Raw genomic sequence first — 18,404 nt, forward strand, 5'->3', positions numbered from 1 at the left:
TCTTTTATTTTCTCGTATAATACATATTCAATGGACGTCTTTGACCCCGTGCCAGTTTAGGTGCATTTCTTGCCAGGTTCTATATACTATGGCTGCTATTTCATGAAAAATGATAGGAATTAAGAGTCAGAAGAAGCCAATAACATTATCTTAATACTTCAGTCTGTGTTGCCACTCTCTAAAGCGTTGAACCAGTATTGCTTGTTACAGACACATTTAACTTCATTCTTTTGAGGAGAAAGTAACTTTACTTGTGTGCAGAGACTGTGGCTGATGAAATTACAAGTGAATGCCTGGTTGTTGTGAATTGGAAGTTGTCTAGCCAGTTTTCTGTTTCAACTAGGAGTGGAATTCAGCAAATACCTGGGCTTTTAAAATGTACAAACGAGGCTGATTTTTTTTTAAACAGAAAGACTGTTGTTTGTGACTATCTAAAACATAACAAATGTCTAGGGTGATGCAGTGAGTTCTGTACTTTGATCTCTTTAATCTTGGGGATATTGATGGGAATGAAGTCTTCTTGGTCTATTAAGTGTAAGGGTGGAACTGTGAAATGAATTTGGACCTGCTCAGTCAAGTCCTCAGTGAGTATGAAGCCACAGTACAGAGCTATCCGTAAACTGATCATTCACACAGAGTATTGCATGGAAATGGTTGAAGGACTGTTAATAGATTGCAGCTGAAGGTTCTTACTGCAACAGAATGAAGTAAAAAAAGTATTGAACATGTGTGAGTTAAGATTAGACTTACAGTGTGGAAACAGGCCCTTCGGCCCAACAAGTCCACACCGACCCGCCGAAGCGAAACCCACCCATACCCCTACATTTACCCCTTACCTAACACTACGGGCAATTTAGCACGGCCAATTCACCTGACCTGCACATCTTTGGACTGTGGGAGGAAACCGGAGCACCCGGAGGAAACCCACGCAGACACGGGGAGAACGTGCAAGCTCCACACAGTCAGTCACCTGAGTCGGGAATTGAACCCGGGTCTGAGGTGCTGTGAGGCAGCAGTGCTAACCACTGTGCCACCGTGCCGCCCACAAGGGTAAGTGTTCTGTAAAAATGAGCTTTGCATTGGACTCTTGAACAAATCACTACTCAGAATTGAGCTTCTCAGATACGAGTTAGCAACAGTCCTTAGTAAAGGCTTTGAGGATTCAATTGTAGCCCAAATATAAGAAGCTGCTGATGAACTAATACACTAAAGAATTGTATTTGGAGAATATAAATAACTAATTTTAATCATTAGATGGGGAAATTTGCTGGAAAAAACGCAGGATAAAATGTGGGAAATGGACTCCATCTTTCCTCAGAGATTCAGTGATCTCTGTGAAACAAGCTTTGATATTTTTATTTGTATATTTGTTTTCTAGTGTAAAAACACATCACCGGTTGAGTGAAATAGTTTATTGTTTGATTATAGTTAATACACTCAAATTGGATTATCTAAGTTTGTGATTTTTCTTGTTTGTAATCAGTATCAGTAATAGGACTGAGGTACAAGACTTCAGTTTGAAGTTGAGTTTGTGTTGTTAATGCTTGAGGAAACCTAACGTGAGAGGAACTTATAAATAAATGTATTCGTACTAATAGCTCCTTTTGTATTAATTGTCTTTGTAATTTGGCTAACCAGGTTTTGTTTTTGTTTGTTTGACAGTTAGACTTTTAATTGTAATGCTTTTGATAAAATAATAGTGTATCCGCTATGATCGATAAGAATATGTAATAATCCGTCCTCAAGATATGCTACACATGTATTATCTGCACCAAGCACACTCCTGACTGAGAGGCAGGTACCCTGGTAGCTTCTATCATGGTTGTTCTTATATCTATCTGCCATTTCTTCAGTTCTTGATTTCTAGGGAGATGTATCATGGACTTGCATTGGATTGGACCCCAGTGTGACCTCACAACAGTTTGCCATTGCTTTTGGCAGGTTGAATGATTAGGAAACTACTTTCCTGATGGCACATGATGACAGTAATGTTGGAAGGATCTTTACAGACTGACAATCAGTGCCACATTGCAAACATACCTTCCATGCCCAACAGACTGGAGGCCTGTGCCACAAGGATTGATGCTGGGTCCACTGCTTTTTGTCATTTATGTAAATGAGATTAGATTCCCTACAGTATGTAAACAGGCCCTTTGGGCTAACACGTCCACACCAATCCTCTGAAGAGTAATCCACCCAGACCAATTCCCCTACCCTATATTTATCTCTGACTAATGCACCTAACACTATGGACAATTTAGTATGGCCAATTCATCTGACCTGCACATCTCTGGATTGTGGGAGGAAACCCATGCACACAGTGGGAGAATGTGCAAACTCCACACAGTCACCCGAGACAGGGATTGAACCCGTGCCCCTGGTGCTGTGAGGCAGCAGTGCTAACCACTGAGCCACCATGCTGCCCCAAATGATTTGGATGTGAACATAGGAGGTATAGTTAGTATGCAGATAACACCAAAATTGGAGGTACAGTGGACAGCGAAGGTTATCTCAGAGTACAACAGATGGACCAATGGGCTGAGGAATGGCAAGTGGAGTTTACTTTAGATAAATGTGAGGTGTTGCATTTTGGAAAAGCAAATCTTAGCAGGACTTATACACTTAATGGTAAGGTCCTAGGGAGTGTTGCTGAACAAAGAGACCTTGGAGTGAAGGTTCATAGTTCCTTGAAAGTAGAGTTGAAGGTAGATAGGATAGTGAAGAAGACATTTGATATGCTTTCCTTTATTTGTCAGAGCATTGAGCATAGGAATTGGGAGGATATGTTGTAGCTGTACAGGACATTGATGAGGCCACTTTTGGAATATTGCATGCAATTCTGGTCTCCTTATCAGAAGTATGTTGTGAAACTTGAAAGGGTTCAGAAAAGATTTACAAGAATGTAGCCAGGTTTGGAGGATTTGAGCTATAAGGAGAGGCTAAATAGGCTGGGACTGTTTTCCCTGGAGCATCAGAGGTTGAGGGGTTACCTTTATAGAGGCTTATAAAACCATGAGGGGCATGGATAGGATAAATGGACAAAGTGTTCTCCGTGGGTGGGGGAGTTCAGAATTAGAGGGCATAGGTTTAGGGTGAGAGAGGAAAGATATTAAAGGGACCTAAGGGGTAACTTTTTGACATAGATAGTTGTGCTTGATTGGATTGAGCTGCCAGAGGAAGTTGTGGAGGCTAGTACAATTGCAGCATTTAAAAGACATCTGGATGGGTAAACGAATAGGAAGGGCTTAGAGGGATATGGGCCAAGTTCTGGCAAATGGAACTAGATTTGGTTAGGATATCTGGTTGGCATGGACAAGTTGGACAAGGGTCTGTTTTAGTGCTGAACATCTGTATGACTCTAAGTCCTGGCATGGGATTCGGGGGCTTCTGGCCCAGAGGGAGAGTGCAACCACTGTGCTAAAAGATGTCCTCCTGTATCAGCCATCAAAAAAGTGAGCAAGAATATTCCAAGTCCCATTGTCACCTCTTGTGGACCTCAGTAACCAAAACTACCAACCCCCCTGCCCCATGCCTATTCCACCACCTACATGCTGACTAATATTGAACTGGCCAAATTGGAAGCCACGAATGTTGAGTGTCGTGCTGAAATTCCATGTTATTGTGCCACCCATTTGCAATTGTCTTTGCTGGTCAATCCTTTTATATCTCAGCTCTAGCTCGTTGTGACAATGTACACGAAACATGATTTTTTTTTTAAAAAAGCACTGATGCCGTAATCATTTCAAAGCAGGATGTTGCCTCGCTGAACAATCTTGGATTTATCTAATGGAAATCTTTTTGCATAGGATGGTCAGCAACAATATCGGAAGGTGAACGATATGAATTATGAACAGTCTATCATACGGCAAGGTGGGCTGTCAAACCCCTCAGAGGTATGTGATCAGTTTTACAAGCATGTCCAGACATAACCTGTTACTACCTAGACATTTTTACTATTTTAAAATTCATATAACAGTGTCTGCTTTAATCCTAATTGACTTAATGATAGCCATGTGGAATAATGAAATAAAGTTTAATCTAACAACAATTCTTATTTGTTCAAGTTTTTATATAATTTACTGAGTAGAGAATTTCTATTGCAGTAGTTCCTTCATTAACAATTTTGTATTTATATAGTACTTTCAATGTGTTAAAGCATTCCGGTGCAAGCCAAAAACAAAATGTGACACTGCCTTAATATCTTTGTGTGGCTCAGATAAGCAAAAACATGGTTAAAGAGGTAGGTTTTTAAAGAGATTATTTTCATTAAGCAAAGAGAAGTAGAAAGGAAGGGAATTTTAAGCAGGAAAGTTGAGAGCATTGGGGCCTTGGCAGCTGGAGTCATGGTCACCAACCACAAAATGATTAAAATCAAGAGGCCAGAATTAGGGAAACATGGTTACCTGAGGATTATGGGCTTGGAGAAAGGGAGAGGTTAGATCATACACCATTTTAATTGAAGGGTGAGAATTTTAAAGATCAAGCCATTGCTTAATTGGCAGCCAGTCAACAGGCAGAGGAATAAATAGGTGAATTGGTTTTAGTGCGAGTTAAGACTTGGACAGCATGGTTTTGGATGATCTCAAATTTAGAGTTAAAACATTAGTCACTGTTATGGAAGTGGGAAAGTAGATGATATGGAGAAGTTGCTGGAAGCTCAGATCATGGTTAAATATGACACCAAAGTTATAAACGATAGTTGCATATCTTCAATTCTGCTTAAGGGACTGGTTACCCTACAATATGGTATTAGACAGAGATGAGTTCTCTGAGATTGTGAGCCACTTTGCATTTTACTTGAAATTTTACTTCCCAGTGATTGCCCAGAGGAGAGAATATCTCTTTCTCATAAAACACTGGCTTTAATGCTGTTAAGGTTTGTTCAGTGCTCGAATCCAGAATTATGTTGCCATTTCCATGCCAATACAAATTGTAAATGATTTTCCACCAATGTGAAAGTAAAAAAGTATCTGTTACTTCCATGAAATTCCACCTACCTGTTCAATTGTTTGGAGATTGTATGGGGAAAGTTATGCAGAGGCGGTGACCTTGCTCTTCTAGCCTAAAGCTTGCTGATGAGCCCATTTCCACTTGGCAGGCTGTATTCACCCCATAGCAATCGAACTTCTGTCAGGCTGTTAATTGCGTTTGGGCCTCAGCCCGAAAGACAGCCACTAGTCAATTAAATTGCCAGGAGGTATCTCGCTGCAGCACCAGGACAACAGGTTGTTCTTAGTGAAGAGAAGGAGTGGAGCCAAGCACAGAGGTAACCCCAGAGTTTGGCTGGGGTCAGGCTGGCAGACTTCAGCAAAGGGATGGGGGACTGATTTCTGATGGGCAGTGGGTAGCAACTTGCTAAATTGAGGATCATAATAAAAGTGAGCTGAAACATGTAGGTTTACATTATATTATTTGTTACATTGACAATGCCTTTTAAATGCAGGTTTTTGTTTAGGTATTTAGTGGTTAGTTCTGTCCAGTAGATAGATCTGTCCAAAGAAGTGCCTGTACCTGAATAGGACCATCATTTCATCCAGGGAAAGTTCTGCACCAAGATAAGTTGGTTAAAGTAGAACAGGCTACAGCAAGGTCCCTTTGTTAACTGATAGATTTCTCAGAGGTTCTGCTCTCTTTGTAGGGTGCACTAAATAAAAGATATTGCGTTGCGGTTTTATTTTTATTTAAACTAATTTTCCATCATATAATTGAGCCTCAGCCTTCAATTACTTTCAGAATTTCGTTACCCAGACCTTGTGATTTATTAGCAGGCAGTGAATACCCTAACTATGTGAATTCATACTGATGCCATTTGGGAGAATGCCATGGGTGCACTGTGCTGTATACCCACACAGAAAATGGACAACTTTTATTTGATTCAAAATTTAGATTTATAACTAATCTGTCTTCAAAACAAAATGTTGAACCATTTGCTTAACTAATTTGGAGTCACTGTTATACTTTTGATATTATCATGGAGTTACACATGCATAAAAGCATAAGAAGAGGTGTAATTCCTAGTGAAACCTATCTTGCTGACATGTTTCGAATCATTCTATGTACTGTAGGCCAATAGATTGATTATTAATGATTTGTGACCATTTTAAAGATGTGAAAAGTGCTTTTAAATGCAAATGTTCTCTTTCCTGATGCATGATGCATGATGGTGTTTCCATGACCGAGCTGCTAAAGCCCCATGCCGGGCTGTGCTGTCAGCACATCAGAGGTCGAGTTCTTTATTTTAAAATCTTATCTACATTGCTATTTGTTTCTGGTGCAGATACAGAACAGACAGCATCAATATGTACTCGCTCAAAGCATGAAAGGATTAAATATTCCCAAAGATTCAGAAGTTATAGTGCATAAAACCTATGTGACATTTGAGCCTAACACCCCTAAACAGGTAAGAATGATCATAATGTGATTGTCCATTTAATTACCATGTTGGCATAGAACCTATTAATATCTTTATCATTCTCCTGGAAATAGTAGAACAATAACATAATAATTTTCAGTATTTGTTTCTTCCATTTATTTGTATCTTTTATAATAAAATGAAATAATTAAATTAGTTTAGTTATGTTGTTCTTACATGGATTGATCCATTTAAAATTGTCCTTTGAATTGTTTGTACTCATTCCTGTGAATGGTTTGCACTTTGTTGCATTCAGCTGTAAGACTGAAGTCAGTCTATTTTTCTTCCCCACTTTCACACACCTGCAAGCAATCCATGACCCCAACAACACTCATGATTTTTGTAAGTTTCTTTTGTTATTGAGATAAAGTATGAATAAAAGTTCTTTTAGAATGGACACAATCTAGCGTACCAAAGAACAATAGACAAAGATTATAGCCAAGTTTGCTAAAGAGAAAATGCTCTTATAGTATATTATTGTTGTCAAAATTCTAGCGCATGTTTTTATTATGGCATCGCGTATAAACACTTTGGTCAATCAATATTTAGCCTTTTCTTCAACAGATTCATAAACTAATTGCAGTTCACTGGCTATTAAGATTTTAATGAAGGAACCTGATGAAGGAAATTGCCATTAAAACACGTTATTCAGTACAAAAATAGAGGCAAACATCTGTATATCTGTGATCAGTTTTTATCATGTTAAAGAAGTTGTATAGTCTATTTATAGCTCTTAGTAATCAGATGATGTAAATTCACAAAGTTCTGTTCAGTGAATTAAGGGTACAGATGGTTCCTACTTTTAACTTTCAGACACGTGAAGTTTGAAAATACTGTGGAAAATGGTGCAATATGGATACCCTACTAAATTATAGCTTTGGACACAATAGAGCACCTTTATTGACCTAACAGATGGATGACCTGTCAATTGGAAAACCCAATAGCTAAATCAGCCAAATTTTAGAATTGGGTTGGGAATCCATTCTATCATATATTACCATGTAGGTAAAGAATGAGGAAATTATCTGAATTTTAAATAAAAGTTTGAAGAAGTTGAAATCTCCATCTCCTCTCTGCTGAACTGGATTGGCATGAGTTCAAAGTGAACCGTGGTATCTAGAAGTGGTGAAAATTGTCAGCAGCCATAACTCTAATGTTCAGCATGATAAAAAGTTAGGAATTATTAACTCCTGTCTTCCCAAAGCCTGTCCTTCACCTACAAGTTAAGACTACAATGGAATACTCCCCAGTTGCCTATATGGATCATCTCCAACAATGGTTAAGAAACTCCGTATCATCCAGGGCAATGAAGTCTGTTTGCTTGGCAGCCATCCACTACCTTCACAATTCACTCTTTCACCACAGATCTACAGTAGCAGCTGTGTGTCCCATCTACAAGATGCATTGCAGCAACTATTCAAAGCTCCTTAGACAATATTTATTAACTTTCTAAACACATGAACTCTACCACCTAGAAGAGTAATGGCAAAAGATGCATGGGAACACTCCCACTTGTAAGAATCCCCTCCCTCCCAAACCAAGCCACACACCATTCTGTCTTGGAACAATATTGCTGTTCCTTCACTATTGCTATTCCTTTACAGTTAGTGTTAAAATTCTAGAAGTCTCTTTCTGAAAGTATTGTGACCCTGATGCATAGCACTGGTTTATCAAGGCAGCTCAGTGTCACCATCAAGAGCAAGAGTTAATTGCAGAAATTGAATTTGGAATATTCATTAATACTAATTTCAAGAGGTGGATGTTGTATGCAGTGGCAAGATCTGATTTTTGAATGGGCTGATGAGGTCAAGGCTAATTGGCACATGTTTCTATTATAGGCATACAACACCACAAAGGATCTCCAATGGTATCAGCACACACAAAACTCTCAAACTAACTGGGATGTCCAATACAATCAAGACTCCATAAAAAATGTTCAACAACAACCTGTCCAGGTATTGATATCGCAAATTTTCATATTTATTGCTAAAAGTCTTAAGGACTCCTTTTGTCATTTGGCCAATAATTCTAATAAAGATTAAAAGTGACTTTCATTGTTTATCACAATATTTACATGACTAAATTGTACACCATCAGCATTGAATGGAACACAGGGTAATAGATAGTTGAATAGGTGCACTGTTTAATTCTTGTAGGAATGGATTTTTGCAGGACACCCTGGTTTCCACCATCCTGTTACCTAAAATGTAACAGGGGGTGGGGGTTGGATTTGGGGGAAAATGAGGGTCAGACTGCAATCCTGATGGTTTTCCCACAGCAAATTAATGCTGGGAGCAGCGAAAATTGATTTAAGGCAAGACCTCCATCTATTTCTCAGGAATAGATCCCATCTTGGAGAACTGCCAAACAATTGTATTATCCAACACTGGGAATGGGAAATGTAGTTCAAATGGGGCAAGTCCTGTAAAGACGTAATTTTAGCTGCCTGGTATCTGCTAGTGCATCTAAAATTGTCAGACTTCCCATGTGCTTCGGATGTGCCAAACCACAACCAATTATTTCCCCCCAGCTCCTAGTGATGGGACAAGGAAGTGAAAAGTAGTCACAGATACCTTTTCATTTCAAGAAGTAGGCCTGGCGTTTTCTGTTCTTTATTAAACTTGTGGTCAGCTCTGAAGTAAGGACAAATGACCTCAGCTTTCTGCAAGGTAATATAATGAAGTCAATGCATTAAACCTTTAATTTGCATTATTTCTTTAAAATATGGGTTGGGACTTCACTCTGTTTTCCAAAAATTCAGATGATGATACTGAAAGGTTGCATGCAGTCTACTTCATTGTCACATGCTACCTGATGTGGCATAATATGCAGTGTGTTGGCTTAAGTGATTTGAAGAGAGTTTTTGTATTCATAATCTACATTTCAATGCCTCTTCAGCAAATTTGATATTGTCTGAACTTCGATTTGAAAAGGGAAAGAGTATTCATGTTATTTGAAGTTATGAGATTCAAACTTATTTATATTATTATAATAAAATTATAATCTTAAATGTTATTGAAAAGCTGTTTGAACAATTTATGAATTGGAAGATCAAAATAAGAACCCAATAAATGAAGTGTGAAGTAATAAGATTGATCTGTCCAGTGACTACTTAACATGACATCGCCATAGAGAAGTTTGGCGAAGGAGAATTTAAGATTTAACTAGTTTGTATTGCAGGTCTTAAGCTCTCCGATTGAATACACGGGCTTTCGGAGCACACGAAGTTCTGTCACTTCCCAAGAATATGAAGATACCCATTTGAGAAGCTCTGCAGGTTCAGAATCTCGGAGTCCTGTACCAGCCAGGCTGCGGAGTCCTCAAGCAGCTCAGGTACTATGCTTGAATAGAAATCCACATTTGTTAGTCATCTGAATCATGTTACAGTGTTAGATTGAAAAAAATGTAGTTAAAATGTTATAGCTCATATCAGAAAAAGGTTTATTTATTAAACTATAAACAGAAATAAAATGAGAGGATAAATTAAGCCATTCCTTTGACTCATCATCAGCAATGTACTTGTTAGGAAAGTATTTATAGTGATGTTTAATAGTTACAACAATCATTATTAAGGTTGGTTGTTTTGCTACCTTACATGAAGTCTAACTGTGATCCAGCGGATAATTGAATTCGGGTAGCAAAGGAACATCTTTATCTTGTAAGGCATTCTCAGTGATCTGAAGTCTTCAGATTTTATTATAGTCAAATGAAAATGTATGACATTCAATTGATTATGTCTGAGATAGCAAATGCCATCTGCAATTGGATTTATCTGCCCCAACTGCAGATCTTCCTTGAGATTGGTCATCCCGATGAGGGATTCTTCCCTGGTGGTTTGGGGATTTCAGGGCAGAAATTGCCACTGTTCTTGTGTATTTTGAGCTCTGATTCACAAAGTCTGGACCTCTGACTGGGAACAAAAGTCATTTCTTTTTATTGTAAAAAGAGAAATTGTGTAGAACATTTAATCCTGAGATTGGACGGATGACTTAATTACATTTTTTGAGTCCTAGAGACGTACAGCATGGAAACAGACCCTTCGGTCCAACCCATCCATGCCGACCAGATATCCCTCCCAACCCAATCTAGTCCTATGTGCCAGCACCCAGACCATATCCCTCCACACCCTTCCTATTCATATACCCATCCAGATGGCTCTTAAATGTTGCAATCGCACCAGCCTCCACCACGTCCTCTGGCACCTCATTCCATACACATACTACCCTCTGTGTGAAAAAGTTGCCCCGTAGATCTCTTTTCTATATTTCCCCTCTCACCCTAAACCTATGCCCTCTAGTTCAGGACTCCCCGACCCCAGGGAAAAGACTTTGTCTCTTTACCCTATCCATGCCCCTCATAATTTTGTAAACCTCCATAAGGTCACCCCTCTGCCTCTGACACTCCAGGGAAAACAGCCCCAGCCAGTTCAGCCTCTCCCTTTAGCTCAAATCCTCCAACCCTGGCAATATCCTTGTAAATCTTTTCTGAACCCTTTTAAGTTTCACAATATCTTTCTGATAGGAAGGAGACCAGAATTGCATGCAATATTCCAACAGTGGCCTAACCAATGTCCTGTACAGCCGCAACATGACCTCCCAACTCCTGTACTCAATACTCTGACCAATAAAGGAAAGCATACCAAACACCTTCTTCACTATCCTGCACTCCAAGGTCTCTTTGTTCAGCAACACTCCCTAGGACCTTACCATTAAGTATATACGTCCTGCTAAGATTTGCTTTCCCAAAATGTAGCACCTCACATTTATCTGAATTAAACTCCATCTGCCACTTCTCAGCCCATTGGCCCATCTGGTCAAGATCCTGCCATAATCTGAGGTAACCCTCTTCGCTGTCCATTGTTATCTGCAAATTTACTAACTGTGCTTCTTATGCTTGCATCCAAATCATTTATGTAAATGACAAAAAGTAGAGGACCCAGTACTGATCCTTGTGGCACTTTACTGGTAACAGGCCTCCAGTCTGAAAAACAACCCTCCACCACCACCCTCTGTCTTCTACCTTTGAACCAGTTCTGTATCCAAATGGCTAGTTCTCCCTGTGTTCCTTGAGGTCTAACCTTACTAATCAGTCTCCCATGGGGAACCTTGTTGAACGCCTTACTGAAGTCCATATAGATCACATCTACTGCTCAGCCTTTATCAATCCTCTTTGTTACTTCTTCAAAAGACTCAATCAAGTTTGTGAGACATGATTTCCCATGCACAAAGCCATGTTGACTATCCCTAATCAGTCCTTGCCTTTCCAAATACATGTACATCCTGTCCCTCAGGATTCCCTCCAACAACATACTGACTGACGTATAGTTCCTGGCTTGTCCTTACCACCCTTCTTAAACAGTGGCACCACGGTAGCCAACCTCCAGTCTTCCGGCACCTCACCTGTGATCATCGATGATACAAATACCTCAGCAAGAGACCCAGCAATCACTTCTCTAGCTTCCCATAGAGTTCCAGGGTACACCTGAGCAGGTCCTGAGGATTTATCCACCTTTACCTATTTCAAGACATCCAGCACTTCCTCCTCTGTAATCTGGACATTTTGCAAGATATCACCGTCTATTTCCATACAGTCTGTATCTTCCATATCCTTTTCCACAGTAAATACTGATGCAAGAAACTCATTCAGAGTATCCCCCATTTTCTGCTGCTGCACACAAAGGCTGCCTTGCTGATCTTTGAGGGGCCCTATTCTCTCCCTAGTTCCCCTTTTTGTCCTTAATGTATTTGTAAAAACTCTATGGATTCTCCTTAATTCTATTTCCCAAAGCTATCTCATGTCCCCTTGTTGCCCTCCTGATTTCGCTCTTAAGTATACTCCTACTTCCTTTATACTCTTCTAAGGATTCACTCGATCTATCCTGTCTATACCTGACATATGCTTCCTTCTTTTTCTTAACCAATCCCTCAATTTCTTTAGTCATCCAGCATTCCCTATGCCTACCAGCCTTTCCTTTCACCCTAACAGGAATATACTTTCTCTGGATTATTGTTATCTCCTTTCTAAATGCTTCCCATTTTCCAGCCGTTCCTTTACCTGCGAACATCTGCCCCCAATCAACTTACGAAGGTTCTTGCCTAATACCATCAAAATTGGCCTTTTTCCAATTTAGAACCAATTTAGATCTATCCTTTTCCATCACTATTTTAAGTCTAATAGAATTATGGTTGCTGGCCCCAAAGTGCTCCCCCACTGACACCTCAGTCACCTGCCCTGCCTTATTTCCCAAGAGTAGGTCATGTTTTGCACCTTCTCTAGTAGGTAAAAACAATGACTGCAGATGCTGGAAACTAGATTCTGGATTAGAGGTGCTGGAAAAGTACAGCAATTCAGGAAGTATCTGAGGAGCAGTAAAATTGACGTTTTGGGCAAAAGCCCTTCATCAGCAGCCCTTCTCTAGTAGGTACATCCACATACTGAATCAGAAAATTGTCTTGTACACACTTAACAAATTCCTCTCCATCTAAACCCTTAACACTATGGCAGTCCCAGTCTATGTTTGGAAGTTAAAATCCTCTGGCCATAACCACCCTATTATTCTTACAGTTTGTTTCTCAATTTCCCTCTGACTATTAGTCCCATGTTCCTAACCATGCCCTGAGTTCATCTGCCTTCCCTGTTAGGCCCCTTGCATTGAAATAAATGCAGTTAAATTTGTTAGTCCTACCTTGTCCCTGCCTGCCCTGACTGTTTGACTCACTTCTGTTCTCAGCTGTACCAGTCTTTCCTCACTATCTCCCTGGGTCTTCCCCCCACCCCTCGCCCCTCGCCTTACTAGCAGCTCCCGAGCAGCTCTAGCAAATTTCCTTGCCAGTATATTGGTCTCCTTCCAATTTAGGTGCAATCTATCCTTCTTGTACAGGTCACTTCTACTCCAAAAGAGATTCCAATGATTCAAAAATGTGAATCCTTCTCCCATACACCAGCTCCTCAGCCATGCATTCATCTGCTCTATCCTCCTATTCCTGCCCTCACTAGTTCATAGCAACGGGAGTAATTCAGATATTACTACCCTCAAGGACCTCCTTTTTAAATTTCTGCCTAACTCTCTGTAATCTCCCTTCAGAATCTCAACCTTTTCCCTTGCTATGTCGTTGGTTCCAATGTGGACAATGACCTCTTGCTGGCCCCTCTCCCCCGTGAGAACATTCTGCACCTTCTCTGAGACATCCTTGATCCTGCCACCAGGGAAACAACACACCATTCTGCTTTTTTGCTGCCGGCCACAGAAACATCTGTGTGTACCTTGGAGTAGAGAATCCCCTAACACAATTGATCACTTGGAACCCAACGTACCCCCATTGAATTAGAGCCAGTCTCAATACCCGAAACTCGGCTGTTCATGCTACATTCCCCTGAGAATCCAGCATACCTTTTTGAAACGTGTATATCCACAAAGGACTCCTGCACTAGCTGCACCCCCCCCCCCATTCCTATAACTGCCATCCATCACATACTGTTGCAAATTCCTTTTGCTTCTAACTGTCTCTCCAACTGATCCATTTGATCTGATAAGATTCGCATCCAAGAGCATTTATGGCAGATATAATTCAGAGTAACCATTAAACTTTCTTTAAACTCCCACATCTAACAAGAAGTATATTATAGGGCATTTTTGCTCCTTCACAATTTATACACCCAGAAATTAACACCATCTTATTCCTCTACAAACACTGTGCCAGGTTAAGTTAATAGTTATGACTTACGTCTCTTGATTAAACTTAACATATATCTCCAAAAACATTTAATCAAGCAAGAACTCACTCTACTCACTACTGCAGATTCTCTGTAAGTCACATTTAAAACAATGATTAACTTATCTGATTCTGTGCTGTGACCTTTGCCCAACAGTTCCTCCAAGATTAGTTGTGAATTTCACTGTTTGTTAATTTTCCCAGATGCACTCCGATGTCCAACGATACTTGTAACAATGAAACGTTTTAGCTTGTAAGACATTCTCCATAAACCTTTGCAGAGCTCTTATCTAATATATAAAAGGAAGATTGATAATAATATAAGGAAAAAATTTATAACTTGTAATTAGTTGTTATGTGAGGGATCCGCATTCTTCAGCAATTGAGAACAGGCATCTAAATGTGAAAAGCAAGTCAAATTGTCAAGTATAAACTATCACTGGCCAACTGTGTGTCTGTCACTCTTAAGCATGTTAAGTTGGTATTGGGAGCTTATTGTGTCGGACTGTTAGAGAAAATGATGAGGCATAAACAAATTTCTGGATATTTATACATTTTCAGGAATATGGGAAAATATGCTCGTCTTCGTAGTCCTTGCCTGACTCAGCAAGAAAATCGGCATATCTCAGATTGTTCTTATAAAGGCCTGAGAGTTGTTTTTTATATTTGTACCAAAGCAGATTAAACTTTTAACATAATAAGCGAAACATGCTGTTCAGTATCTGCTAGGTCAGGATAATGTCCTCCGTAAGGAGAATTTTAATCTGTAAGACAATGCATCAATGGTTAGGAAAATTCTGGAGATAAAGGTAAAGGATTAATGGCAGTTAGATATCATCTTCACAAGATCTTATTCTAACTGCTCTGCTGTTCGTGTTACTCATATTCAAGGACTATGAAGAAGGCTAATAGCATGCTGGCCTTCATAACAAGAGAGATTGAGTACAGAAGCAAAGAGGTTCTTCTGTAGCTGTACAGGGCCCTAGTGAGACCACACCTGGAGTATTGTGTGTAGTTCTGGTCTCCAAATTTGAGGAAAGTCAATCTGGCTATTGAGGGAGTGCAGCGTAGGTTCACGAGGTCAATTCCTGGAATGGTGGGACTACCTTACACTGAAAGACTGGAGCGACTGGGCTTGTATACCCTTGAGTTCAGAAGACTGAGAGGGGATCTGATTGAGACATAAGATTATTAAAGGATTGGACACTCTGGAGGCAGGAAACATGTTTCCACTGATGGGTGAGTGCCAAACCAGAGGACACAGCTTAAAAATATGGCGTAGACAATTTTGGACAGAGATGAGGAGAAACTTCTTCACCCAGAGAGTGGTGGCTGTGTGGAATGCTGTGCCCCAGAGGGCAGTGGAGGCCCAGTCTTTGGATTCATTTAAGAAAGAGTTGGATAGAGCTCTCAAGGATAGTGGAATCAAGGGTTATGGAGATAAGGCAAGAACAGGATACTGATTAAGGATGATCAGCCATGATCATACTGAATGGTGGTGCAGGCTGGAAGGCAGAATGGCCTACTCCTGCACCTATTGTCTATTGTTCCTTAAAATGGAAAATGTCAGTTCTGAGAAAAAGAACATGTATTTTATTTTTGCGCATTGAATCTCCAAGATCTTAATATATTTTAGATTAGATTACTTATAGCGTGGAAACTGGCCCTTTGGCTCAACAAGTCCACACTGACCCGCCGAAGCGCAACCCACCCAGACCCATTCCCCTACATTTACTCTTTCATCTAACACTACGGACAATTTAGCATGGCCAGTTCACCTAACCTGCACATTTTTGGATTGTGGGATAAAACCAGAGCACCCGGTGGAAATCCACACAGACATGGGGAGAATGTGCAAACTCCACACAGAGAGTCGCCTGAGGTGGGAATTGAACCCGGGTCTCTGGCGCTGTGAGGCAACAGTGCTAGCCACTGTGCCACCGTGCCGCCCCTAATCTTGTGATTCAATGGCTGGCATCTCCCCCTCTGAACCAGAAGCTTTGAGTTTGTATCCCAAGCTAGGATTTAATTGCCAAGGAACATGTGTTCATAAAGCAGCCAAGAGTTTGTGTGTCAACCTATAAATATAGGCATATGGGAAGAATGGGAGAGAGTCATACCAGCTCTGTGATGGAAAGAACATTGGGCCCTTTACCATTCCTACCTATTTCTCTGGGTGATATGTTTGTAATTGTGCATTTAGCCACAGCAACTCAGACTCTGAATGAACTGTAATATATCATCACCATCAACATTTCAAACTGCAGTATCAGGTATGATATGCTTCAGGTATGTCTGTTCTTCAAATGAAATGAGTAAAGACAAGAATGAATGAGGTAATGACATTCCAACAGTACTGGATAAGATGGGACAGCTGGTGGAGGAGATTGATATGGTCAATTAAGAGAAATATCAAGGAAGATAATGCACTATTGTCACATTTTCAGAAGAGAATGTCACTTGCAACATTGATATTGGTTTCAGTGTGGTTTGAGGGTCAAAGGCTGGAGTGGAAGGTTCAGCTGTATTAGTGCAGGAGATGGATTTGAAGATTGAAGGTAATAACACAAGAAAATTGAAGATAGGGCTGTAGTTAGTTGATGTAGAGGGTGGATTTCAGTTTTGAAAGGAAGATTTGTGAAAGATGGTAGAAGTGTTAAATGCATGTCTCATGGTTTGAATGAATTAAATTAATATTTAAATTATCTTGTGTCAAAATTGACTTATGCTTCAATAAAAGCAAAATAATGCAAATCAAAATAAAAAGGAAATGCCAACGAAACTCAGCAGGTCTGACAGCATCTGCGGAGAGAAAAACGAAGCCAACATTTTGAGTTCAATATGACTGTTCTTCAACAGGGTCATGGTTGACTTGAAACATTGACACTGTTTCTCTCTCCACAAATGCTGCCAGACCTGCTAGGTTTCTCTAGCACTTGTTGTTTAGACTTAAGTTTCATTACTTTTCCATTTAGTCCATTTTGTTTGCATTTAGAATTTGAGTCTGGAGAAAAGTAGATTCAGTTTTTTAATGAGGGTTATCCGAGGAGGTTGCTCCAGCTGTGCTTTGGGAAAGATTGCTAACGTAAGTATTGGGGCAACAATTTTGAGGATATGGCTGAGTTTGTGAAAATGTGGCTGAGATCAGCTATTATACCTGTTGTGAAGATGTAATGATGCAACTTGCCTAGCAGTTGTATGTAAGACTAAATGACCTCTAGAGTAATTATTAGTACTGCACAAAAAAAGCGTAGAGTCTAATGAAGCTTGCGAGAACAGATAATGTGTTAGCAGACCATCGGAGGATTTGCATCAGAATCCCAAAGGCAGGAAAACATATTTTAATCAAATGCATGCGTGGAAGTTTGAGAGGCTGCAAAAGTAAATCTGCAAAGGACAGGAAGATCACGAAAACACTTGTGAAGTTTGTTGAGCTGCATTTGCATCCTCTCACCTGAGATAGATGAAGCCTTGCAAATCAAATGGGAGATGCTTGAATCTGATTTCTATGAAAGTGAGTTCCAGGCAAGAGGAGTAGGATGAGCAAAGATCTGAGAAGAAGGGATGGCTCAGATTTGCTAAGGGAAAGGGCTTCATAGAGGTTAGCTCACATCTGAGCTGAGCTGAAGCCAGAAAGGGACAGCAGAGATCTCAGAAAATCCAAAGCAGGGCCAGTATGCTGAGGTCCATCTCTTAGTATTGAAGAGCACTAGAAAATGAGATCATCTAGCTAGTCTGCTGCACACTAGTGCTGGAGGACATGTGCAATGAAACATTGTCTGTAATGTTGCATTTTCACTTCAGTGCACCCTGTAATGTAATTGAACTGGCCCAATGTGTCATTTCAGCTAAGAGGCTAGCTGCAGTGTGATCGCATTTGGCCTGGCCCTTCCAGCTTCCTAGTCTGTCAACAGGATCTGCAACTTCTTTATTAAATTCCACCCAATAAGTTCACAATTTATTGTTTTGTCATTCAAATTGCACAGTAATTGATTCCTCAATTCTAAATATCAATTCTGCAACTTATGGAGTATTAACTCATCTTTATTTAGACTAAAATCGACCTATTTTCAATAAATAATCCATTCAAAATAATTGAAGCTTGGTTGGGATTCAGCTCAGCTTTCTGGTCAAGTTCATGCCAGGTTGATTCTTTAGTGAAGTAATAAATTCACTGCTATTTGGATGTTATTTCATTTTAATAATATGAAATGCATCATTCAAACACCACTTCTCCATGCTATATATCTCTTCTGACAACTTTTAAGACATTAGTATCT

General features: G+C 39.9%; 1 protein-coding gene across 1 annotated transcript in view; it reads left to right on the forward strand.

Annotated features, from left to right (window-relative positions):
* The window catches only part of pof1b (POF1B actin binding protein), an 85,880-nt gene that overhangs the window by 22,904 nt on the left and 44,572 nt on the right, over positions 1-18,404 (forward strand). The window contains exons 2-5 of the mRNA XM_060832652.1: positions 3,807-3,893; positions 6,278-6,400; positions 8,251-8,367; positions 9,593-9,745. Of these exons, the coding sequence (XP_060688635.1) occupies positions 3,807-3,893; positions 6,278-6,400; positions 8,251-8,367; positions 9,593-9,745 (480 nt within the window). The remainder of the gene's footprint in view (positions 1-3,806; positions 3,894-6,277; positions 6,401-8,250; positions 8,368-9,592; positions 9,746-18,404) is intronic.

This window comes from Hemiscyllium ocellatum, chromosome 11 (genome assembly GCF_020745735.1).
Source record: "Hemiscyllium ocellatum isolate sHemOce1 chromosome 11, sHemOce1.pat.X.cur, whole genome shotgun sequence".
Taxonomy (NCBI): Eukaryota; Metazoa; Chordata; class Chondrichthyes; order Orectolobiformes; family Hemiscylliidae; genus Hemiscyllium; species Hemiscyllium ocellatum.